The following is a 26518-nucleotide window of genomic DNA, read 5'->3' on the forward strand; positions in this document are numbered from 1 at the left end:
GGACGTTTGTGGGTTCGCATCAGTGTTCCCAAACATCCCACCTTCCCTGTTAGCGCTCTCGTGAGACTGAGCGTTGGCTCCTGTATAGAGCTCCCGTGACAGTGTGTGTTTATGTCTTTGAGTCACAACGACGGGTATGGATGTAATTCTGTAAGCCTTTTGCTTGCTTTTACGTGCAGTCCACTGCTGTGACTCTTTGTGAGAAGACCATGCAGCAGTCAGAACTGAGGTCACTGTTTGAGTCTCTGGACTCTTAGCCCAGTTATGTCAGGTGGAGACCAGGGACCCCAAGAGGGTTGAGGATCCTGTGTTATTTCCTCATGATCTAATCTATCAAAGATATCCCAAGATAATCCTAAGATTTCCGAACAGTTCACAGAAACTCATATACCAGGTCCGTTTCACTTTTCCTCCCTCTGGATTCTCAGACAGCGTTAGTTGGGAAGGAGGTTGCCTGAGCCTTTCTGGCATTTACAGTCGCTTAGCTGGACGTGTTAGACTTGGTGGGGCAGAGAAGGTGGATCCCTCAGCGGAGAGGAGGGCACAGGGAAGTGGCTGACATAGCATCCTGCTCACCCTACCCTGGCTTCCCCGTCACACATCTCTTCATAGCATGGAATTCTACATGCGCCTCAGCCACCGCCAACCTCCACGTGGTCCACATTACCCCCACGCTTTCACACTCTGGTATGCACAGCCTCTTCCCTTGGCCTTGAGTTCTACTTCAGAGAAGATAGTGGTGGGGGGCAGATTGGGGAGTCCGGAAGGAAGGCCGTTGTGGTCAGTGGTTTGGAGCAGGTGTGCTGCAGTCCTGTCTAGATTCCAGAGAGTGGACACATTCCCGTGAGTAATGTATGGTGGTGGGATCATCCACATGGGGAGTAGACTGTGTGTGTCATATCAGAGCATACACTGAAACCAGGAGACCTGCACAGGGGCAGCTAGGGCAGTAGTCAGGAGCCAGGTGTCTTAGGGAACTGAAGAAGTGGGGGTGCATGGAGACCACAGCAGTGCCTGGTGACTGTGGGCTCTGGCTTCTGAGTACGCCTGCGTAGTTGTGGTGTGGAGGAATCGTAGCCCAGGGGCTGCCTGGGACTGGCCAGTGGACGTGTGTGGACGCGAGGGCAACCATTGTCTCATTGGCTGCATCCTAATAGCGGAACCCTTAACGGAGGATGCAAACTGTTCACTGAATTTCATAAGACCAGCTGCTCTGTGAAGCCTGAGAGAACGCGATTTTGCTCTTTAATTTTAAATAATTAGCATTCGATAAAACTGTAACTTGGTTTCTTTTTTCTTTTTTTTCTCTTTTCTGCAGAACATGCCAGATCCCCACAATCTTCCAGTTGTGGCCGGTTGGAAGAAATACCCACTGTTTTTTGGTACTGCTGTGTTTGCTTTTGAAGGCATAGGAGTGGTGAGAATTAGCCATTACTTGTCTTTAAACTCTTAACACAAGAATTTTTATAGTCAAACTGTATAAAAATACATGTTTTTGGGGGGTGGGGTGGTGCTTAGTTTCTTGTATTCATAGAACATGATTCCCAGTGTGGTGGGTGAGTGAAAAAAAAACGAGAGAAAACGAGGAGGAGGAGCCGTGACCGCCCTAAGGTGTGGGACGTGAGCTGTAGATACGGGGGGGGGGGGGGGGAGGAACGGCAGAGGGAGGAGCTCCCGGCCTAGGCCAAGAGACCAGTGTAGCCAAAATGGCTTGTGTCGGAATCAGCTGGGGGAGCCCAGCCCCTGGAGGGGGAGGTTTCAGGTAGGGTGAGGTGAGGGTGCTGGGAGGAGCCCCAGGAGCTGAATGAGACCTAGCAGTCAGGTAGACGCAGATTATTGTTTATTTTTTCTATTGACTTGTTTCTTAGGTTCTCTAAGTCTTTTCCTTGGTAGATTTGATATGATTGTGTGAAAGAGGGACCTTAGCTGACCCAGGGGCCATGCAGCGGGTGAGAGACAGACCCCGCCATGTAGAACTTCAATGGGAGGTTTATTGAGAAAGAGGGAGTGGGGGAAGGGAAGGAAGAGAGGCGGAGTCAGTCAGACACACACACACACACACACACACACACACACACAGAGAGAGAGAGAGAGAGAGAGAGAGAGAGAGAGAGAGAGAGGGGCAAGCTGCTTGCTTTTTCAGAAGAAGGAAAGAGAGAGCCTGAATGGGCAGAACTTGTCTCTTAAAGGGACCTTTTGTGTCTCCGTGCATACTACATAGTGACACAGCAGCATAGGACCCTGGGCTGGCCAGGGTACTGCCTGAGGGCATCCTGTCAGGTGACAGGCCAGCATAATGCCTGAATACTAACAAGTTTAAGTGACAATATTAAGCTAGATTTTTTTTTTAGCATTTTTATTGGGAAAAATTTCAAGCCTATAAAAGCCTTAAAGTGTTATGCTCTGAAAACTCTTGTAAGTATAACATAACTTCAGAAAGTAGAACTCACAGACAAGTTTGTCTTGTTTGTGTCCCACATATTCTAGCATGCCCAAATAAAATTCTTTTTTTCTATCGTGCGTTGGGGTTGTTTTGCCTGCAAGCATGTCTGTGCACCAAGTGCATGCCTGGTTTCCGTGGAGGCCAGGAGAGGCTGCCGAGCCTTGGAATTGGAGTCACAGCTGTTTGTGAGCCACCACATGGGCTCTGGGATTCAAAATTGATCCTCTGGAAGAGCAGCCAGTGCTCTTAACCAGTGAGCAATCTCTCCAGCCCCCAAATAACACATTTTTAAGAAGGTGCGTGTATTGATGTGGGTCAGGGGAGTTCAGGGCACACCTTCCAGGAGTTGGTTCTCTCCTTTTAAGTTATGGAGCAAGGGCCCTCTTGTTTCTGCTGTTCTGAGTTTCTCCAGGGCTCTAGGTCAAAGAGCATCTAGGTAGTTCTGTGTTTCCACCTGCCCTCTCACACAGGAATGATGGGATTAGGATGTGAGCCAGCACATCTAGACCCTTCTGGGTTCTGGTGACCAAACTCAGGCCATCAGATTTGCGTGTTGGCCTGCCAGCCCAAACATCACATGCTATGGACTAGAATATTTGAAGGTTGTGGAAATAATTACAAAGTTATTGTCATGTGAAAGTCAAAGATAACTCTTCCATAGTTGTTTTGAGGTACAACATTATTGAGGTGCCAGTGCCAAGAGATACCTCCTGAGGCCTCCAACATGTTACATATTTTTACTAAAAATACTTTCAGTATTTGTGGCCTAGAATTTGTAGATTTAGGGCAATTAGAATATTAGTGTCTACTGTCTTCAAGGTCTGATGGTTTGGTGTCAGAACAAAAGCACTTGGATTGTTTCTTCCTGTGAATGCAGATGGATGTCTCGCCCCGTCCTCTTCCCTTGGCTGACTGCTATCTGAGTTCTAACACTGTCTTAGAAAATCTCACAGTTCCTCTCACAGCGTTGCAGCTGTAGATGTGGATTTTAATGTCCATCTGTCAGGAGTTAGGATCTTAATCGTTGGATGTTTAGTTAAGGGTTGGTCTCTGACAGAGTCCAGCATACGGTCTCTCCTCTAGGACCAGCTGACAGAGCCCAGCATACGGTCTCTCCTCTAGGACCAGCTGACAGAGTCCAGCATACGGTCTCTCCTCTAAGACCAGCTGTACTCTCCCACTTTCTCGTCTCTGTATTGTGATCTTTAAAGTTTGCTGAGTTAGGACACAAGTTAAAGTTTCCTACGACATTTCTGTACACACATCATCTACCTGTTCTTAAATGTTTCTCACTGTCCTCCCCATCGTCTGGCTGGCCCCTTCCTTGACCACACAGTCCCTTCTGCCTTCATGCCATTCATTCCACTCCTGTTTCCCATCCCTTCCCAAGACCTCTTTGTCCTTTTCTGTGGTTCCCTTCCTGCTCCCCCCACTGCACACACACGCTGCAGAGCAGTTACAGATGTACGTGTGTGTATTCATCTGTGTACGAGCTGTAACTGGCTCTGTCTCCTGAGGGCTCAGAAGCAACACTCCTCAGTCAGCACACTCAACTTGGAGATCTTGATTCTAAATGCCATGCTCCGAGGAAAGAACCGTGTTCTGTGGAGAAGAATGTCTGATGAAGACTGAACCATGGAATTCAGCATGAATGTGGGGCTCTGTACAGGCCAGAGAGGAAGGGGTGCTCACAGCGACAGTGAGGAGTGGGCACCGGGGGTGCACAACGCCTGCTAGTCACATGCCCGCTGGTCACATGCCTGCTAGTACACAGCCACCCAGGCTGGTAGGCTAAGTGGCAGAGTCCGTGGTAGAATATTGGGTGCAGTATAGTTTCCTTAACGTCTCAGAAGCCCACGGTAATGTAAAGGATTGAGCTAATGACTACGAGGCAGACTCCCTAGCAGAGCCACCTCCCTCCAGCAGATATAGTTCATTCTCACTTGGTTCTTAGGGAATTGGTAGAGTTAGAGACCTGGAGTATGATGAGGGTGTGGGGAGGTGGCTTTCCAGTGGTGACACCTGAAGCACACCAGGGTGTGATGTCCTCTAAAACCCTGGCCCTGTCTAGTAACAAGGAAGGCACTGGAACAAACCCAGTTAGAGGGATGTGGTACAAAGCAGTTCCACAAGTCAAAACAGTGAGCAGAGAGATTGAGAAGCCAGCCAGACCACAGGAGACTGAGGGAGCAACTGACAGACTCAGTGCGGTCATTGCGGTGTCCTGGATGGGCTCCTGCTGCAGAGAAGTCATCCGTGGAGCAGTTAGAGAAATTGAAATGGAATTCAGAATTCAGTCACTCTGGTTGGCCAGTGTTGGCTCAGTGTGACAACTGGCATATGAAGTGTTAATCGTGGGAACCATCTATGCTTCCCTCGGCATTTAAAAAACAAATCTAAAGTTAAGATGACCAGAAATGGTGCATAAAAATAATATGCAGGTTGCCTGCTGAGAGCTGATCTTCAAATCTTTTTAGGAATCAAAAAATAATGTAATATAAAAATCTGAGCGCAGGGGCTAAGGAGGAGGGTGTGTTGGCAGGTGCTTGCTGCATAAGGATGAGCCCATCCCCCACATAAAAAGCTGGGTGCAGGTGTAATGCTGGTGCTGGGACTAGGAGACTGGGGATCCCTGTTGCTCACAGGTGGACAGTTTAGCTCAAGCAGGAAGCTCCAGGTTCAGTGAGATCTGTCTCAAAAAACAAGGTAGAAGCTTGGTGTGGGGGCACATGCCTTTAGTCCCAGAATGTGGGAGGCAGAGGCAGGCAGATGTCTGTGAGCTTGAGGCCAGGCTGATCTACAGACTAGCCAGGGCTACATAGTGGTCTACAGACTAGCCAGGGCTACATAGTGGTCTACAGACTAGCCAGGGCTACATAGTGGTCTACAGACTAGCCAGGGCTACATAGTGAGGAACTCTGTAAATGGACCTGAGAGGAGGAAAACTAAGGTGGAAAACGACATCAGCCCCACACACACACACACACACACACACACACACACACACACACACACACACACACACTTTAGACATCGCAAAGGAAAATACCACGTATATGTGGAATGAAGAAAAGATTTTATACACAAGAAGACAAAAGATCATCTGTTCTAGTTACGCTCACTATTCTGAAGTTTCTGTATCCTGTTCCTTCAAAAATAGCTGTGTTCTGTATTCTTCATGTAGGTGCTTCCCCTGGAAAACCAAATGAAGGAGTCCAAACGCTTCCCTCAGGCCCTGAACATTGGCATGGCGATTGTGACAGTACTGTACATCAGCTTGGCCACTTTAGGCTACATGTGTTTCCGTGATGAAATCAAGGGCAGCATTACACTGAATCTGCCCCAGGACATGTGGTAGGTAGAGGTGAGAGGTGACTAACCACTCATAGTTAATGTGTTCTGTATTCACCAAGATTTGATGGGGAAGATACATTTTCTGATTTATGATTTGAGCATTTAAACTTTTGCATGATTTCATTGTTTGTGGATCTAAAAATGCATTTGACAGGCTTTTAAAATTTCAAATAGGAGACATGGGTAGAAACAGTAACAATCTTTATTCACAGAAGTATTTAAGGAAAATCTTACTGGAGAAGGAACTGGAGAGAAAGCATGCAGACAGATAGATGCCTCTGATTCCAGCTAAGACATGGGGAAGAACTGGGGCAGGAGGATATGAAGGCAAGCTTGTATGTATTGCCAGTTTAAGTTTGTGTGTGTGACTGCCCTCCCCTTCCCTACAGCACAGCCCTCCCCTTCTCTACAGCACAGCTCTTCCCTGATGCCTGCTTGCTGTGGTTCTCAAGTCAGAACAGAGCAGGTTGGGACTTGGTAACTCAGAGACCATTCAGTTTAGCTAGCAGGTCATCTGATTTTCAGCTGGACAAAGGCCTCCAAAAATCACCCTGAGAAATAGTAGACATCTTGAAAAGTAGGAGAGCAAGTCAGGGCAGAGAGAGATTTCCTCTAAAAAGAGTCTGTCGGAACCTCTTCACAAGGCGGCTGGGTGCAGCCTGTCCTCTGGTTCGTAGTCGGCTTTGTGGCCCTGGGAAGGAAATAGGAGCTAATAGTCCCCTGGCCGAGAGATACAGGGTGGTGCTGTCCCTTCAAAGGTTAGAGTGTTCTGGAAAGTGAGCGTGCCCTGGAATGAATGGCCCTGGAATGAGGTGTTTCCTCATGTCTCCTGTGTGCAACTCAGAGTGTACAGCTCTCGGGATGCTTAAAACCTGAGTGTGAACAGAGGTTGAAAAGCTGAGAGAAACTGTTTGGTCTTGTTGAAAGCACAGATGCCAACGGTAAAAATAAGTGGGCTTTAGAAACAGAATGGGTAAAAGTGACATAAATGGGTGCATTCACGCAGTGTGTTTGAACACGGTCACTGCCATATTACTCCTCCGGGGTTGGAAACAGTCTGTGCAGTGCCTGCTTCTCCAGCATGTGTGTGTGAAGAAGACATTGGAGCAGGTGCTCCACAGCACACCAGATAATAGTGCGGTGCGTGGACCGGTGCTGACACTAGCCAGGGTTAGCCTGTCAACTCTAGCCTTCTGTCCGTGGAATGCAACTGTATTTATATGCAAAAATAGTGTTTTCATTTTAAACTATATTATCAGCCATATTTCGAAAACGTAACAGTAATTAGGAAAAAGCAATGTTCCTCTTTTAAGTGAATAATGAACTAATAAGAATGTTTGTGTAGTTCTCTACAACTGCTTATCAGGACGTGAAAAAAATAATCATTTGGTAATTTTGCCTGTTTTCAGCCACAACCATTTGTAGTTATATTTTAAGGCCCTAGCTAAATATGTCCTTGGGTAATTTTTTAATTAAGATTTATTATTTCCAGCCCCGAGTACTTTTTTTTGTTCCTAATTATGTTATTTGCCATATTTTCAAATTTACTTTTACTCAGTCCTACTTCTACTCCTAAGATGAACGCACTGTGGCAAAGCTGGTTGAATTCTCATCCGGCCACAGACTAGAGCTGTTTACGCTTCTTAAGGCTGAGGTCTTAGGATGTCGGAAACAAGCCTAAGCCCTAACTAATGACTCTGTCGAAAGTAGAGTCCTGTATATCCTTTTAGGATAATGGGATTTATTCCAGGGAAAACACTTTCCCCTGTGCTTCAGTCTCTCGGAGAGGCTGTGGACCCGGGCGTTTCCACAGAGAGAGAACCCAGGAGGTGCTCACTGCCCCAGCTGCAGCCCAGCCTCTCTGCTCAGCCCCAGAGTAAGGCACACCCCAGCCACAGCCACCGTTCTAGTTCGTTCTTAAAACATGTAAGTGGGTATTTCTTTAGATTATTTTAAATATAAAAAATATTTTAAAAAGTCAACATGTTAAAGTATTGAAATACAGTGTACTCATTTTATCATTGATAGCTCAGAGCCGTAGGTTTATTGTTGTTCTGATTCTTATGAGCCCACACATTCCCTACACCTCTCTGAAAATGTTGCTTTCTCTAGACAAAGGAATTTGCTAAGATATTTCCTGCAGAGGACTGGAGAATTGGCTCAGCCATTAAGAGAACTTGTTGCTCATCCAGAGGACCTGGTTCTAGTCCCAGTACTCAGGCGATAGCTCATAGCCATTTGTAATTCCAGTTCCAGGGGATCTGATGCCCCCTTCCAGCCTCCAAAAGCACCAGAAACTCACATGGTACATAGACATACATGTAGGTGAAACACATAAAATACTAAATGAATTATGAAAGAGAAAACAGTGAAGGGCAGGCCAGGTTTTGGCAGGGGCTGTCACCAGGCTGGAATCTAAAGACTATCACACAGTTTATACACGCCTTGACATACTAGTCTTTAACATGGAGTTTTCCAGAGATGACCACTTAGACACAGTTTGCAGCCAGTTTAAAGTCTTTATTGTAGCTGGCTGGGACTACACTCAAATATTTGGGACCCACCTGTAGCCCTGAACATTCAGAGCAAGGGGCTTTTAAAGGCAAAAAGCACCTCCTGGCAGCTGCAGGAGGGAGATTTTATGTAAACAAGCAGTTCAACAGAAGCTAAGGTGAGCAGTTAGCTGGAGACGAGGTTTGCACAAGTTGGTCCTTTAACAGAAGCATCCCGCCCTTGCTTCCTAGAATTGAGTTGGGTGAATTTCCACGAGTTTCTCCATCAAGGCAATCAACTTCTAGTTCAGCCTGAAATGGCCTCTGTACTGTCTTGCCCTGTCAGACTACACTGGATCCTGTTAGTCTGTGCAGCTCTCTGTGAATCACATAAAATGAGTAATTAGAGAATTCTAAAGACGCATATAAAGCTGAACACTGATGTGCACTTTTGAAGCCCTGACCTCAAAGGGATAGGTTTACATCACAAGCAAGCTGCAACCAGTCTGTTCTCTTGTCCCTGAGAATTTTAACAGGCAGCGGTGCAGCATAGAGAACTCAGCTGGTTGAGATGATCCAGGGGTGCCTCCCTGTGTCCTCTGCCAACAAAAATGTCAAGCAAAGAGAGCTCAGATTGAGAGCCTAATCTGACATTTTCTTCTACGTGTAGATCACTGGGGCTGTGACTCAGTATTTTAAAGAAATATAAGGATATTCAAGTCTTTGAAAGAAAGTTGAAAAAAATGATTGAGAACTTTGAAAGTGTCTTCATGGGACTGAGTGCAAGCTGGAGCACGGGCTTGGCCCTAAACACGATCTTCTGAGCACCCAAATCCATGCTAAGCTCACCAGGCTGGTCAGAAGGAGTTGTCTGTACGAGGACTAGAAATGGAGTTAGTGGGGGTTAGTTTTTGTTTGGCTTTGTGTTTTCTTCTTCCTTGAGACAGAGTTCTCAGTCTGTAGCCACTGGTCTGGTCTAGAAATTACTACGCATATAGCCCAGACTGACGTGGAACTCAGAGCAGGCCTGCGCTGGCTTCCTGGCTGCTGGCTTTACCGTTGTACCCCACCACCTCTACCTTGTTGGCTTTTCACCTTTGCTTAGGAGGTCTCTGAACTGGCTTGTGATGTTTATTTCTTGTTTGCTCCTAAAACTTAAAAAAGAGGAAAGTCAGAGTCACATTAAGAAAAACTAAATGTTGAATTTCTTTTTTCCAACAGGTTGTATCAGTCTGTGAAAATTCTGTATTCCTTCGGCATTTTCGTGACCTATTCAATTCAGTTCTATGTTCCGGCAGAGATCATTATCCCTGGAGTCACTGCTAGACTTCATGCCAAATGGAGGCGCATCTGTGAATTTGGGATACGGTCCTTCTTGGTTAGTATCACCTGTAAGTATCAGTGCATACTGTCGTAATAGTTGAGTTGCATGTGTTAAAATGAGAACTGCTTAAATTATATAGTTTGCAATTTTTTTAAAGACACAGGGCTATGTTTACATTTGTGTAGATCAGGGCAGGTTCGAACTCAGTCCTTCTGCCTCAGCTTCCCAAATTCCAAGATGGCAGGTTTGCACCACCACTCCTGGCTTAGCCTTTAACCCTTAGGAGGAGTTCCACAGGAGTGAGATGGGCACTGCTCCACATACCAGAGTAGGCACCCTGGGTACTGCTCAGCGTACCACCTCAGAATGCCAGCTTTGCTCACGAGGGTAATGTAACCTTTATTTCTCTGCTTCAGAGACAGAGTCTCAGGGAGATGATTTGCAACTATATGTGCATCCAGATTTCATCCAGTTTTTTGCTTTTTGGTACCAGAAACAAAGGCCTTAAACGTGCCAGGCAAGCACTGTACCCCCAAGTTAATCCCCAGATCTTGTTGTTTTTGAGGGCCTTGCTGTGTAGCCCAGGCTGGCCTGAATTTCATTATCTTCTGTCTCGGAAACCCCAGTTTCTGGGATTCAGGTTTTCACTGCCACACAGCACACCCTGCTTTGTCCATTGAATTGGCTCCTCTTGCTTAGGAGCATGGCCTCGTTTTCGTGGTCATCACTCTCTGGTGTGCTGTCCTAGAGAGGCTGGTTAGAGCTCTGATGTAAGAACTGGTGCTCTCTCTGCTCCCGGTTATTCATGGCGCGCCATGCTGTTTTGTATGACGTAGACTCTGCTGTGTGGTGGGCAGAGGAACTCAGTGCTCTGAATTAGATGCTCCAATCTCTGAATTAGATGCTCCAATCTCATAGGAAAAACTTAATAGTTGTTTACATGAGAAATGGTATTGATAAGGATGAGTCCAGAAAGTGTTTCTCTGGCTTGTCCCTCCTTAGCTCAGAATAAATTATGTCAGTTTCCCCATAAGCAGTAACTTCTGCTAACCACTTTCATTGTCAAAAATGATTGTCTACAGTTAGTCCCTTGTATAGTGACTATGTCAACAGAAGCCATTTTTAATAGGTGCTGGGGCTGTTCTCATTCCTCGCCTCGACATCGTGATCTCCTTTGTTGGGGCTGTAAGCAGCAGCACGCTGGCCCTGATCCTGCCGCCGCTCGTGGAAATCCTTACGTTTTCTAAGGAGCATTACAACATATGGATGATCCTGAAAAACATCTCCATAGCATTCACTGGAGTCATCGGCTTCGTGCTGGGCACATATGTTACTGTTGAAGAGATTATTTATCCAACTACAGTAGGTGTAGCAGGCACCTCCCAGAGTCTCTCTCTGAATGTGAACTCCACATGCGCAGCGTCTGGGCTGTGAGTCTTCGTTTGTTGTCCCATTCTAACAGCAAATTAAGAACCAGTACAGTCACCATACACTTAAGCATGGTGCCACACTCTTGTTTTGGTTGGCAAAGCATTGCGATTGGACTGTGACCTGGCCACTTTTGCCGCTGTGGTAAACCATGGCAGATTCTTGCTTTTATCTAATGACAACGAAAAATTTTAAATTAGCTTTGAAAAACTGAAAAAAATTAAAATCCAAAACTTAAAACAATAAGCATACCCTATTATTTGTTTCTGTAAGAAACACTTTGAATAGGAATTATCTTTCTTGCCACTATTGAGAAGATAAAGGCATTCAACATTGTGGAAATTAAATAGGGACATAGTTAATAGGATCTTTCTGGAGATTCCCATAAAGCGAAGTAAGCCTCCTGTGTATGTGTATCAGAATGCATCAGTTGCATTTTTATTGATTGGGGAATGCTTCTGACAGCCCCTGGAAGGCCAGACGGTTCCCACTGACCATTGTGTAGACATTAGAAAGCTCGTAGAGCCAGAATCACCTCACTGTTAGGCTCTACAGACAGTAGGGCTCCATAGTCACTGGTAAGTACTGAGCAAGGTTCTGATCTGTTTGAGTTGTGGTTGAAAAGGCCGCTGAGGTTTCTGGAATTCCCCTCCCTTAGTTACTCTCTTAGTTGGGGTTTCTCTTGCTATGACTCAACATCATGACCAAAAGCAACCTAGGGAACAAAGAGTTGATTTCAGTTTATAGTTCCACATCACAGCTATCATCAAAGGAAGTTAAGACAAGAACTCAGGGCAGGAACCTGGAGGCAGGCGCTGATGCAGAAGTTATGGGACGATATTGCTCATGGCTTGCTCAGCCTGCTTTCTTATAGCTCCCAGGAACGCCAGCCCAGAGGTGGCACCACCCACAATGGACTGGGTCCTTCCAAATTGATCATCAACCTGGAGAACTACCCCACAGACTTACCTACAGGTTAGTCTTACAGAGACATTTTTTCAGCTGAGTCTCTCTTCCAAATTGATTCTAGACGTGTCAAGACAGGGCAGTTACCATGGTAGGAAATGGAATCTCAGAATGTCAGGTGACTTTGTCAAGAGCACTTATCCAAGTCAAGAGAACCCGATATTTGATTCCATACAGAGATTTTTTTTTAAATTATTTTTCATGTCAAAGTCAAGAAAGATGAAAAATTACATCCAGCTTAATTTACTGTAGAGTTTATTTAATTATGTTTTCATCTTTGAGAGTGTGTGCCTGATATATTTGAATATATGTGACAGAAAAATCCAGAAAAATCCAAGAATCCTGCCTGTGACTTTATAGACCTCATACAGGAAAAGAAGCTAACATTTCCTTAAACAGCAGGGTCAGCTGGCTAGCCATGGAGCGTGCAGGCCACAGGAAGTGGGGTCTCCTTGAACAGCAGGGTCAGCTGGCTAGCTGTGCAGTATTCTAGTCGCATGTCCCCTTCCCCCTGGGTTTTTGGGAATCATAGGTACGTGATGAAGTACAGGATTTTGCATCGTCCTAGCCCTGTAGCAACTCCTTACTATAATTTCCCCATGATCTGAATGGGCAGAGGGACCCAAAATGCATACTTAGGAGACTTGAAACAATTAGGAACTGTCTAGAAAATACTGAGACGCTTCAGGCATTGTCGTGGAAAACATCTCCTTCCTTCCATCTCCAAACACACTAGCCAAGGCAAACAAGCTCATTTGATGATGAAGATGGGAATTCTGGCATTTAAAGTCATGAGTGCGGGGTCTTCTGGACTTCTCAGCCCTTGCTTCTCCTGTGCGTTAGTCTGTAAGATGTCACCAAGCTCTCTGTGGAAGTCTCTATTTTTCTATGTATATGTTAACTTATTCAGGTTCAGCTTTGTTTACGTCATTTCTTTGCCTTCAACTGTGAGCCTATAAATATATCAGAAGCTTTATTTTGGTATGAATTCATAAGAACCAAAATTTTAAAAACATTTATGTTAGATATTTCTAATAGTTGTTTATGATATTTTATGTTAAATCGTTATTCCAAGTCTCTAGTCTTGTGCAGAGACAGTGGGTGAGGTTATGAGGACAGTAGTTTCATAGGAATTTGACTGTGAGCACTGTAGTAGATATTTTAAAATGTGCAGTGACGTACAAGGGTTAAAAGCTCACAGGCTGGGGCAGCGCGAGCTCTTGTCAGCTGCCTTCGCGCCGTACGCCACTCTGCTCTGCGTGCTCAGTTTTAGCTGCATCTCCACCTGTTACTTGTGGAATTCACCAGGTGCGATGGGTTTTTACATAACGGGTCACTGCAGGACTCTAGGTTCTGCACTCACAGTGTGACATCTCCTCAGCCAGGATTTCCCGCACAGTGGGCTGCTGCGCCAGCACCCGTGCGGAAGCCCCCAGGTTATCAACACAAGAGAAGTCCTTGACAGAAAGGAGCGTAGGCTGACAGAAGGAGAGAGTTTTCAGTTTTCTTGTGAAACACTGTTTAGATACAAACTGTAAAAGGCATACACTCCCGTTCTTTAAGGGTGCCCAAAGATATATTTATCATTTCATCATTTTTCTATAATATTTAGTTTTACATAATTTTCTAAAGATTTTTGGAGAAGATATTTTGATTCTAGCAGCTGTTTCTTTTGTTTGGGGGGCCTGCAAGAAGGGGAAGTGGCCACACACATTGAACTCATGTTTGCTACTTCCCATCACACTGGGAACTTTCCCAGGAGGCTAGTCAGTTGTGTGGGTGTCATTTCCACTGTGGGGCGGTGAGAGGAAAGCCATGGGCTAACCTCAGTTATCCACCACCTGCTTCTGTTCCCTGAGTATCTTAGGGCATTCGTCAGAACACTGGTCCCACACAGCTTTTAACACGCGGCCCAGTTTCTTCACGGTTAAGAAGCGGGAGCTGAGAGAGCTTAGATAGTCACTTATAGAAAGCAAACTGGCACTTGCTGTGCCCCGCTACTTCCTGTTCTGCTCTCTCTGACTTGTCACCAAAGCCTGGTGAGTCTTGTGAGATGGTCTCCTTAGAGTGTAATCCACTTATGGCAGTGCACTTGTGAGTTACCCGACAGGGTTTAAGCTTTGATATGTTCATAGTCCTAGAACATGTCAGCTTGAGTGTGTATGGGTGCCATGTCTCAAGACGTCTTAACAGCTCCCTGTTCCACTTCAGTCCCCACAGATGCCAGTGCCTTGATTGCTGGCAACCTAAATTAGGTATTGCGCACAGCTCCCTTTTCTTCCAAGATGGAAAAGATACAGAACAAGCCAATGGAGATAATAAATATACTTGTTTATATCAACAGATGTTAACTGTAGACCAATAAAACAGTTGGTTAAAATATAATGCATCAATAGTATAAAATTGTAAAATATTGGAAGTGGGTTTATTTTGATCAGCTCAACTTAGTTATCTTCCCTTAATTAAGAAGATGTGAGAAATTTGTCTAGGAGGGAAACAGACTGCTTCCTCTCATTAAATGACTGTATGTACTTGACCACACATGACTTACTTCCTGGATTGGCTTGGTTTAGACCTAGCATATAAAAGAAATATGTCTAGGTCTAGAATTGATTGCCTAGCAAGCGAAATGACAAATCACCCAACTGCTCAGATTTCCTGTTAGAACTGGCTGCTCTCTAGGTGCATCCATGCATGTCACCCCAGAGGGACTCACAGCTGAGTCCATTTCAGCTACTCTGCCGCAGATTGGACCGGATGATGATCACATGGGAAAACATGTTCGTGACATGAAAAAGGCTATAGATCTTTGTTTTTCATTGTTAGCTTTACTGAAAGTCAAGTGTCATTGGACTTGTGTCTTATAATTTATTATTCTTTGTAAAAGAATTTGGAAAGTGTCTGAAAGTACTGTGACTTCTGAATTGTCAATAAAGTATAATTATTTTGCTTGCTATTAAATGCCTTTTAAGTTTTTCATTTATAAGGTTAAATAAAATGAAAAATAACCTGGCTAAAAATGTACAAGTAAAGTGTTTTTTTTTTAAGTTTTCAAATTTATTTGTTATTATCGTACATGTACACCCGGCTGTGTGGCTGCATATGCTCCATGTGGAGCTCAGAGGACGACTTTGTTATCTTACATGGGTGGGGTCAAACTCGGGTCCTCAGGCTTGTGTGGCAAGTGTCTTTAATCACGTAGCCATTTTGCTGTCCCCACCTATTTTTTAGTTGCTTAAATTTCATTTCATTGTTATTACTGTGTGTGTGAGAGAGAGATGCCTGAATATTTTCATGATAGGACGAATGGTGTAAGCAGTCTTTATGGCTATTAAATGCCTCAAAGGTCTAAAAGTAGATTATAAATGAAAGGACCCTTAGACCTATGTACCCAGTGATGTGCATGATTCAATTTACCATTTTTTTTTTTAATTTCAAAAGCTCTTGGGCGTTAAATGCTGCGACCACTTAGGACTGATGTAGTGTGGAGCTGCCGGCCTGCTTTTTATCCTGCCCGGCTCCCGCATGGTTAGCTTTACACCTGAAATAACAACACACAAACTATTCAATTAAACACTGCCTGGCCCATTAGTTCCAGCCTCTTATTGTCTAATTCTCACATCTTGATTAACCCATTTCTAATAATCTGTGTAGCACCACAAAGTGGTGTCTTACTGGGAAAGATTCAGCATGTCTGACCTGGTGGCTGGCTTCATGGGGACTGTCCCAGAGAGGAGAGGCGGGGCAATTGTCTGAGCCATCTACCTCACTTCCTTCTTCCTGTTCTGTCTACTCCATCCACCTAAGGGCTGGCCTATTAAATGGGCCAAGGCACTTTCTTTATTAACAAATGAAATTAACACAAACAGAAGACTCTCCCACATCAGACTGATAAACGTTTGAGATGATGAGCATGTCAGCTCCCTGACTTGAATAGTACACATTTTATACATGTATTAAAACCTCATCTTGTACCCCAAAGATATCTATGATTTTTATTTGCCATAGAAAAACATTGAAGCAATCGGGTGTCAGTCATATCACCTGATTTATAAAAACAGGGCAGTGTTTTCTGAAAGCTTTATCCCACCTCCTACTAAAGGAAACAGACGGAGACTCCAGGAATTCTGCTCCTGTTAACTTTCACAAGGACATCTTGAAGCACATGAGAAACTTCAAGAGGAAGAACTGAAAACAAACCAACAACAAAGTAAGAGTAAAGCTCCCTGGGCAGGCGTTGCGCAATAGGAGGCTGAGGAGAGAGATTAAAATTCCAGGTCAGTGTGGACTACAGAAGAGGGCACTCTCTCAAAAACTAAACCAAGGCCGGGCGGTGGTGGTTCACGCCTTTAATCCCAGCACTCGGGAGGCAGAGGCAGGCGGATCTCTGTGAGTTTGAGGCCAGCCTGGTCTACAAGAGCTAGTTCCAGGACAGGCTCTACAAACTGCAGGGAAACCCTGTCTCGAAAAAAAAAATCAAAAACTAAACCAAGAAGCAAAAGTCTCTTGTGAGTAGAACATGCATTTGACCCACAAGTTAAGAAACAGGTAAACAGCCCTCCATCTCCTTATCATAATATGTAGGGGATGTCCCGGTAATGAGAAGCCATATCCAATCATCCAGCATCTGTGACTAAACCTAATAAAAGTCTATTCCTAGTTTGTGTTACAAGGAAGGTACTGAAATCCTGGACCCTTCTCCATGTGGGAAGCAGCATGCATCCATTTCTATTTATTTATTTGTTTGTTTGTTTGTTTGTTTATCTTTCCCTCACCAGTGCCAGCACCACACTCAGAACATGGCTTCTACAGTCAACATTGGAGGGAAAGAATAAGCATGGATGGGAAGAGAGGCAGGCTATTTCTACCATCTGTTCCCTTTTTTAATTGTTGCTGCCTTTAAAGCTAGAGCTGTCCTAGCCAGTAATTGCAGCTCCACCCACACCAGCAGGTTAGGCTGCCAGAGCCACAGCCTGGGAAAATTCTGCTCCCTCAGCCTCTACTCTCAGTTACAAAGGGAATTTATCTAAACCGTTGTCCCTCCAAAGAATTCAGGGTTCAAAGGTTGAGGTAAAACCCTGCTCCCCAGCTAGGCTGAATATCAGGCAGCTCACCTAGCTCACCTCCTCCAGTCTCTTAAGAAGTTCTAGTGCCCAGAAGGCATCCATTTTGGATGAATTCTTGATTCACCTTCTATGAGTCTGAGTTCATGGATTTTTCTCTGCCACTGCTAAGGCAATACTATTAGTATGTCAGAAGTTTCCTGAAGCAAGACTATTAGAGTGTTTTCAATTTTTTAAAAATAATTTTTTAAAATTAAGAATTCAATGTTGTAGTTTTTGCCATTCTGTTGTCAGGGTTTCTGTCCTGCCCAGTTCCCACAGTCGTTAAGTAAGTCCCAAAGAAATCACACAGAGGTCTACATTAACTATAAACCGATTGGCCCATTATCTCAGGCTTCTTATTAACTCATAACTTATATAGCTCATTATTCTTATCTGTGTTAGCTACATGGCTCAGTACCCTATTCAGTGGGGGCAGTCACATCTTGCTTCTTCTGTGATTGGACCACAACTGCAGAAAGAGCTTTCTTCTTCCCAGAATTCTCCTGTTCTCATTGACCCACCTCTACTTCCTGTCTGGTTATTCCGCCTATACTTCCTGCCTGGCTACTGGCCAATCCGCGGTTATTTAAAATATAATTGACAGAATACAGACCATTGTCCCACACCACACATGGTTCATTTTTGTTTCGTCATGAGCACTGGATTGCCAGAGCAGCCATGCGATCACAGCCACACTAAGAGCATCCCTGCTCATACACCCCTTTCCTGAGGTGTGGAGACTTGGGCTGGACTAGAACCCGAGGAGTGCTGATTTTATTAGCACTGCAAACTGAGCATTGACATGGGACTCTGAGTGGCACTGGTAGAGGGATTGTTTGTTACAAAAAGGTGGGGAGGAATGGGGCTCTTCAGCATTTTAAAAGGTTAGATTTCTACATCTGGTTTTCTGTTGTTGTGGTAAACACCTGATCAAAAGCAGCTTGGAGAGGAAAGGCTTTATTTGGCTTATGTCTGATGGAGGAGAGTTATCTGTCTATGTTTCTTTCATTGGTTAATTAATAAAGAAACTGCCTTGGCCCTTTAAGAGACAGAAAATTAGGTAGGCAGAGTAAACAGAACAGAATGCTGGGTAGAAGGTAGTGGGACAGACACTTCAGGCAGTCGCCATAGTGAGTCACCATGCCTCTCCTCTCCAAGATGAACGCAAGTTAAGATTTCCCCTGGTAAGCGACCACCTCGTGGTGCTACATGGATTACTAAATATGGGTTAAAGGAAGATGTGAGAATTAGCCAATAAGAGGCTATAGATAATGGACCAGACAGTGTTTAAAGAATACAGTTTCTGTGTAATTATTTCGGGTGTAAAGCTAGCCAGCGGCTGGGTGGCGGGACGCAGCCCGCAGCTCCATCTACAGTTTTCCTTCTACATACGCCATGTCACAGTCCCCCACTGAGGGGATCCAGGGCAAGAACTCCAGCAGGAGCAGCGGCAGAACCCATGGGTGAGAGCTGCTGTTCTAAAAACTTCTATTGCTGCGAAGAGACACCATGACCATAGAAGCATTAATTGGAGGCTTACAGTCTCAGAGGGTTAGCCCATCACCATCATGGTGGGGAGCATGGCACTACGCAGGCATGGTGCTGGAGCAGCAGCTGAGAGGTCACATCTGATCCACAGGTCAGAGGCAGAGTGGCCAGGAGGCAGGGAGGGAGGGAGAGAGAGAATGAGAACTAATTGGGACTAATTAGACCTCAAAGCCCATCCATCCCCTGAGTGACAAACCTCCTCCAAAAAGCCACACCTCCTAATCCTTCCAAATCAGTTCCACCACTAGGGATCAATCACTTGAATGTGAGCCTATGGGGTATTTTCATTCACACCACCACAGCTGCTTGCTGGGTTGTTCTCTGAGTTGCCCTCTGTTAGTTTTCTTACACCAGACATGCCCATCTGCCTAGGCAGGTGAGAATTCTACCTTGCTTAGGTTGAAGATGGATGACTTAATGTTGCAGAGGAACTTTGGGTGACTGTCCAGGCAGCCAGCTGTTTCTGTTATTTCTCACATTTTTTGGAAGTCACTTGCTTGCACTTTCTGCTTACTCAGTTAATATTATTTCCTTCTTGTGTCTCTGAGAGAGTTGAAGACTAGATAGTTATATTTTTCCTTTTTTTTTTTTTACCAGACTCAGAAAAGGAACTCACTAAAGAAGTGACATTAAAAGAGAATCTGATAACACAAATTAGACTAGAAAGTGAATTAGGTACAACCTTTTGGACTCATCAAGATAGGATAGATAATGGAGTATTTTTTTCTGAATTTGTCAAATACAAATGAACTAGACATTGTTATACTCATTGCCTGTATATATTGCATATAGTTACTGTATTTATTGTACATAGTTTTTATATTAGTTATAGCCTTTTTATTTTAGACAAAAAAGGGAAATATAGTGGTATATTATTTGTTTTAATTACTAAAGCATGCCACCTATGTCCCATCTGTCTAGTACTCATAGTAGACTGGGCCCTCCCACATCAATCATCAATCAAGACAGTTCCTTTCAGACATGGCCACAGGCTAATCTGACCAAGCCATTCTTGGCTTGGGGTTTCCCCTCCCCAGGTGACTCTACATTTTAATTGATGATAAAAACTGACCAGTACAGGTTGCCATACAAGCAATGGGTTCCTTGTTGGCACTTTTTATACATCTGTTGCACATCCTTTCCTTACACCCCACTTTTCTTTCTCCATGTTCTTCCTCTCCCCAGATTATTCCCTTTCTTATATTCAGGTTTTAGAATTCAAAATCAACAAAGAAACCTTGACTGCAGGGAATATGGACTATATCCCACGGTATTTTGATTCTGAAATTTGCATCTACCTTTTCTTTTCCAGCCCCCAATTCTCAGAGTTATGCCAGCACCATTCCAGGAGTGCAGCTGCCGTTGCGAATTTAGATTTCCCTTTTAGGTATCAGAAGGTGCCAATAAACGTTTGATGAATGAAGAACAGATGCAGGGACTCAACACTGCGGGACCCGAGGCTCCACCAGTTTTAATTTAAAAGATAAAATCAGTAATTAAACCTGCTGTTTGGAGTCTTCACATTATTTCCAGAGAATTTCTTAGTAGCATGTGTAATCATGGCATGGGTGGACGTGGGTACTTGCTATAAGTTCTGTATTTTTTAGTAGAAAGAATGGTTTGATCAACACTGAAGAGAATGCCTTTGGAGGAAATGGGTAATGTGAAAAGTGCCTGGTGTGGTTTGAGTATAGTTTAAATCTGTTCTCCCGAAAGGTTCATGTGTTGGGGACTGCTCCTAGGCTTGAGGTGTGGAGGTGCTGTGGACCCATTAAGAGGTGGACTGGAGAGTGGCATGGGTGTCATAGGAAATGGGGCCTCAGAAGAGAATGTGGAAGTCAGCCTCTTTCTGGCTTCCTCTTCCTACCCACCAGACTTTCAACATCAATGAACTGAACACCTCTTTTTCTTGTAAGTAGTTCGTTCTTGGAATTTTGCCTCACCTAAATAATAGGTAATAAACAACAACCAGATGTCCTTCACAACAGGGCTGAGACCCCATCTAAGTCAGACAAGGCCTGTGACTTGTTCTTTCGTGCTTGGTTCTCACCTGTGACTACTACTTCAGCTGAAATATCTGCTTTTGGCTTGCAAAGGGAACAAACCCAATAGGCCATCTTATGATCAGTTTAGTTTGCATAGATTATGCTGCCTTGTTTCTGGAGTGTTCCAGGTTCTGTGTGTGGTTTCCAAGCTGAGCATGCCAGAGTAATGGGCCCTCTATGTCAGAACAGGGCAGCTGGAGCAGTAGAGAGGCTAAGGTCCTTGTACTGACCCAGCCCTGTGTTCATCCCCTGACATGCCATCTCTGACTACCCTGAAAACAGTGCTGTCTAACCCCTGTGTGTGTTATAGATTTATGTTATTTATCCTGCTACCTCTTCTTTCTGTGATACTCAATTAATAGTTGTCTACTGAACTGAATGAAGCAATCTAAGAATTATTTAATCCTGACAAACTCTTGGCCAGCAGTGGCTGAGAGTCACCCCCTGAGCACCACTGTTGCCTGGCCAGCCAGGTTTGAGGACATTGCTGTGAAAGTGTCAGGGAGGGGGGAGAAGAATATGTGGGGAGGATCTGCGGAGAGTTGGGGGAGGGAAGACATGCTCAGAATCATTTGTGTGAAAATATTTAATTTCATTAAAAATTATTTGAAGATTGTGAAAACATTTAAAAATTCCCCTCTATTTATGTACTCAAACCTAGAATAACTTTGAAGCAAATAAATAAACTTCTGTCATTGCTTTCAACTTTGACCACATGGAGCGATGAGAATGGAAAAGATCTCTAGGTCCTCTTTACAGACCCAGTCTAGGACATGGGATGCTCCGATAGAGCAAGTCAAGAGAAGGTGCAGATCACGTCAGTGCAGGGCTCTTTCTGGCTAGTGTCACACCTGCTTAAACCTTACAGCCACGCAACGGTGGCACTAGTATTAGAACTGTTTTCAAGAAAGGAAAATGGGAGTCAATAAGGCTCCGCAGCATGCCTACGGGGATAGGAGGGAACCTTCCGCTTGACCCACTAGAAACCTTGTGCCCTTAGCCAGTGCATTCCTTACCCCATCCATTGCTTCTCGTGCAGGGGGTGACACTCAACCATTAAAGATCAAATTAGTTATCATTCTATGGCAGTGTTCAATTTTAACGATAATAGCCCTTGGCATTTTTCAAGTCACACGACGTGGTAGGTGTGACTTCTTGGAGGTGATTATGTGATGCTATTAGTATGTGCTGGTCTCCTTCAAAATGTTAGGAGGCAAAAGAGGGAGGGAGACGAGTTCAAATTGGAGCCAGAAGAATTTCTTATGAGTGTAATAACTATGGAAATTTATGATGAAGAAATATGTTAAAATATCCTCAGAAGGCTTAAAGTACTCAGCCCACTACAGGAGAAACTGGTTGACTTTAATTTTGAAAATGAAGAATTTTCATTACTAAGGAAATCCCAAACTCAAATTCAACTCCTTGATAACATTTATCTAATATCTTTATAATTAGGAAGTATCAAACAGTACCCATTCTCTCTGAATGTAAGAATTATTTAAAAAACTTAGGTTTTGGTAATATTTTGCTGCTATTTAAGAATTCAAAGGAAATAAAGAGGGCCAATATATGTGATATTTCAATATCAGTTTAAAACAGCTACAATTTCAGATATGTATATATGTATGGGCATACACACATATATATCATATGCATAAATATCAATAGTATCATGTACATGTATACATACATGTGTGTGTTTGTATTGCTTTCTTTCTTTGCCATCTTGACACAAACTGGAATCACCTGTTATGTGGGAGCCTCATTTGCAGACTTGCCCTCATCAGACTGGCCTGTGTGCCTGTCTGTGGGACATCTGTGTTGGTGATTGATAGCAAAGGGCCCAGCTCACTGCGAGTGGCATCATATCTGGACAGGTGGTCTGGGATATGTAAGAAAGCAAACTGAGCAAGCCAGGGGGAGCAACCCAATAACAGACTCCATCCATGGTCTCTGCTTTGGTTCCTGCCTTGGTCCCTCAGTGTTGGAACCTGAAGGCCAAATAAATATTTCTTCTTCAAGTTGCTTTTGGTCATAATCTTTATCACAGAGGTAGATAGCAAATTAGAATAATATATAGTATATATTAAATTCTTCTATAGTATGTTTATACGGTCAGAATGAAAGCTTGTAAACCTGAGCTCATTGGTTTTTGTATTGCATTTTTGGGGCTATAAAGCAAATCAAATGATATTCTCATTCTGTAAATATGAAAATCTTCAGGTAATAGTTAGGCAGAATAATCTAGTTTCCAAAGCACTAATATGTTGTAGTAAATTTGATTCTGCTTTACATACACACTGAGGTTGGGTCTGGCATGGGTTAATCAAGGAGAAGCAGCGGGCTTCCATTTCCTGATGGCAGGTTGGGCCCACACTGAGCTCACCTCCTTTGTGAGACCCCTTTGAAAGATCAGTAGAGGCATCAAAGGAAGTAAATGCATTAAAACAAGGAGCAATACAGGAGAGTTATCAGCAAATAAAGGACTCCTGAAATATGATGTCGTTCAAAGTGTATAAATACAGGGAACACAACAGCAGGAAAGTCCAGTGCAGAAGGTGATCCTAACGAGGCTGCAGAAGCAGATATGGGACTTCTCAGAACCTGGGTAGTGTAGACTTCCCTGCCTGTGGGTCAGGAAGTTTCTAGTGAGCCAGGGAAATTAGTCACAAGCCTATCTTCAGAAGGTCTGTGCCTGTTCACCTCAACCACCACTTCTGAAAGCTGCCCTAGTTTAGAAATGTGGACACTCAGCAAACACTTCCACAAATTAGAACATAATTCATTCTGTGCTCCAGACATACTAAATTCCTGATCCAAAACCCAGATAAAGATAACACAAAGTGTAGGTGGAGACTGTGCTTGCTTTTCCGGCCGCCCTACCCAAATAATCACACAGAAACTATATTAATTATAACACTGTTTGGTCAATGACTCTAGCATATTCCTAGCTAGCTCTTGCATCTTGAATTAATCCATTTCTACCAATCTATGTATCACTTTGACACTGTGGCCTACCAGAAAAGTTCCTAAGGTTCCAGCATGTTCTTCTGCTTTGGCAGTTACATGGCGTCTCTCTGACTCTGCCTACTCTCTCTCTCTCTCTCTCTCTCTCTCTCTCTCTGGATTTTCTGCCTGGTTTTACTGTGCTAAGCCATTGAACAAAACAGCAAAGCAACACATATACAGAAGGACATCTCACATCATCCCCCTTTCCTATTTAGCTAAAAAGAAAGGTTTTAACTTTAACATAATGAAATTACATATACAAAACAATTATTAAGCAAGAATTATAGTTAACAATATCAAGCCCATTTATATTTGGTAAATTAAGGAAAATAATCTATCATCTATCCTATGTTTGTGAGTCTAAAGTTTTATATCTAGCTTATCTTTTATCATAACTAAGGAAAACTATAATTATCTGCCTTCAACTCCATCAGAGACCCCAGAAGGATATAATATCACCTAAGTTAACAGGAAGTGAATTGTAAGCAACTTCCAAAGTCTAGAATAGACAGAGACATCTTGCTGCCTGGACAGTCATCCAGAGTTCTTCTGTAATGTTGATGCATCCGTCTTCAGCCTACAGGCCCCTAGCATCTGGCAAATTTTACCATGAAGAAGGAAATTTAAAAGACTGTTTCTCCTATATTGTCATTTTTGCCAGTCACTTTCTTCTGTGTCCTGCAGAATATCTGGTAGTTTCTTCTGTGAAGCAGGAACCCTGAAGGACCATTCTGTCTTTTGGAAAGTTCAGCAGTCACTTTTCTATGGGTCCTGCATGTCTAATTCATACAGTATACCATCAAGCAGACTGTCCAAGAGCAGTTCCTTGCCCAAATGGCTAGCCTTGTCACATTGAAGGCAAATTCCCTAACGAGTTTCTTCAATGCCCATCAACCTCTCTGAAGTAATTGGTGTTGCCAGAAGCAGACATGTCTGTCGAGAAAAGTCTAAAAGTTTTAAATGCCGTGTTCTGTAGGTCTTTGAATTTTTTTGGGGGGGGGGCAATCAATTCACGTGTTTATTGAGTGCCTGTTATGTGCTAAATATTGTTCAGGGTACTTGGGACACATCAGAAAATAAAACAAGGAGCCCTGCCCTCGTGGAGCGCACAGTCTATTGTGTGTCGCCGCTTCACCTATGTACTGCTTGTGACCCTGGGCAAGTCACTGCGCCTTTCTGCCCAATGGGGTAAAAGGAGGCTGGGCTCAGTAGACGCTAAGCTGGGTGTCCTGCAGATGCGGACCAGGACATCATCCGAACCCAACACCCAGACAGCAGATAGGGCTGGAGGCGCATCTTTAATAATCAAGCACAGTGGGGAGAAGGGAGAGGAAGGGAGCATCTGCTGCTTCTGCCTCCGCTGCTGCCGCTGCTGCTGCCGCTGCTGCTGCTGCTTGGTGGTGGCCTTGTTGGCCAGGTCCTTGGCCTTCTCTGTAGCTGCCAGTGCCGTCTCCTTTGCTTTTTCTTTGGCTGTCTCAACGAGTGTTCTGGAAGGAGCCTCCCCTTGTAGCTTGGCCAAGATGTACTCAAAGCCCTTCATCGTCTTGGTCACATTGCTTTTGAACCAGGCAAGGCCAAATTCCTGGACAGCTTGAGAGACACCAAATAAGGGGGAGGAGACCCAGGCTTCCGGACGGATTTCGGTCCAGTTGCTGTTGTCAGAGTAGTTCACACAGTGAACACATCGTTCCTCCACCACCATCAGCAGGGATGGTTGATGTTCCAGGTGAAGGTGGTCATGGTCTGGTTCTGTGGGTCCACAATAGAGTCCTCCAGGGTGTTCACCGAGTGGTAACGTTGGCAGGAAAAAGTCGCTCTGCCCAATGTGGCATCCTGTTGGTTTTGGTCAGGAGTCTCCGAGACAGAAGCTTCTGGTCAGGGGTCACCTCCCGGTGTACTATGTCTTCCGTTAAGACATGTTTGCTATAGGGATTCGGGTACCGTTGCCAGGAGGCAGCGAACACTTGGTCCCAGGAACTTCGGAGTATGCTCTGGCCCAGGAAATACTTTACCATCGTCCCGACCCGGACGAGCTCAGCACCCGTGCAGCATCAGGGTGAAGAGCCCAGGGGTGGGGGGCACAGTGGCTTGGCACAGGCCCGCTAGGCTCGCAGCTCAGTCGGGCTCGCAGCTCAGTCACCGCTGTGCCCCGCCCAGGTACCTACGGCAGCCATGAGGGACTACAAGACTGTGTGTGTCGCTTCCGGCGCCGGCTGGTCTTTGAAACATTTGAAGAGTACCTATACATCTGAAATACATCTCTGTATATCTAGAAAACCTAACTAACATGACTACAAGTTTGGCCATTATAAATGGCCATCTATTAATCTGTAATTTTTAATTATATATTACATTTTAAATGGACTGCACAAACACAACACCTTAAACAAGAGCAGAAATACATATAACAAAATCAGTCTTAAATAGACCAAGATCCATACCAATGCAAAATATCCATCTCTATATCATATCTCCCTTATTTTTTTTAAGAAATTGACTGTGACCATTAATCACTTATAATCAACCCCCTTTAAGTGAAAACAAAAAATTATAAACAATCATTTTGGGAATTTGGATATAGTTTTCTCAAAACTGCTTTCTGTTTTTTTTGTTGGGTGAAGTATTTTTAGGGTTCATAGAGACTTTTTGGGGTCTTGTTCCATCAAACCACATTATCCTGGAAGGAATTTGCCGGTTTCAATCCTCCGTGAAAACAAAAATAGAACCTCTTTTCCAAAGTAACATATCCTTAAACCCAAATTTTGAAGTCAAGATACCTTTATGTTGGTTTAGCTTAGCAGCCC

The 26518-nt window shown here is 44.2% G+C and overlaps 2 protein-coding genes across 6 annotated transcripts in view; one reads left to right on the forward strand and one right to left on the reverse strand.

The window, feature by feature from the left end:
- Window positions 1-14968, forward strand: part of Slc36a4 (solute carrier family 36 member 4) — a 37364-nt gene extending 22396 nt beyond the window's left edge. For 4 of the 5 annotated variants that reach the window (XM_038322786.1, XM_038322784.1, XM_038322783.1 and 1 more), the window contains 4 exons: window positions 1319-1417; window positions 5628-5797; window positions 9511-9680; window positions 10743-14968. In XM_038322786.1, coding sequence (XP_038178714.1) covers window positions 1319-1417; window positions 5628-5797; window positions 9511-9680; window positions 10743-11047 — 744 coding nt within the window. In that variant the 3' untranslated portion in view covers window positions 11048-14968. The remainder of the gene's footprint in view (window positions 1-1318; window positions 1418-5627; window positions 5798-9510; window positions 9681-10742) is intronic. The other variant, XM_038322787.1, reaches the window with a different exon arrangement.
- Window positions 13967-25729, reverse strand: LOC119809268 (PRELI domain-containing protein 1, mitochondrial-like). The gene is given in 4 exon segments (XM_042054691.1): window positions 13967-14144; window positions 25091-25421; window positions 25424-25507; window positions 25510-25729. Coding segments are annotated over 4 exon segments (813 nt in total).
- Between the last annotated feature and the right edge of the window lie 789 nt (window positions 25730-26518).

This window comes from Arvicola amphibius, chromosome 3 (genome assembly GCF_903992535.2).
Source record: "Arvicola amphibius chromosome 3, mArvAmp1.2, whole genome shotgun sequence".
Lineage (NCBI taxonomy): Eukaryota > Metazoa > Chordata > Mammalia > Rodentia > Cricetidae > Arvicola > Arvicola amphibius.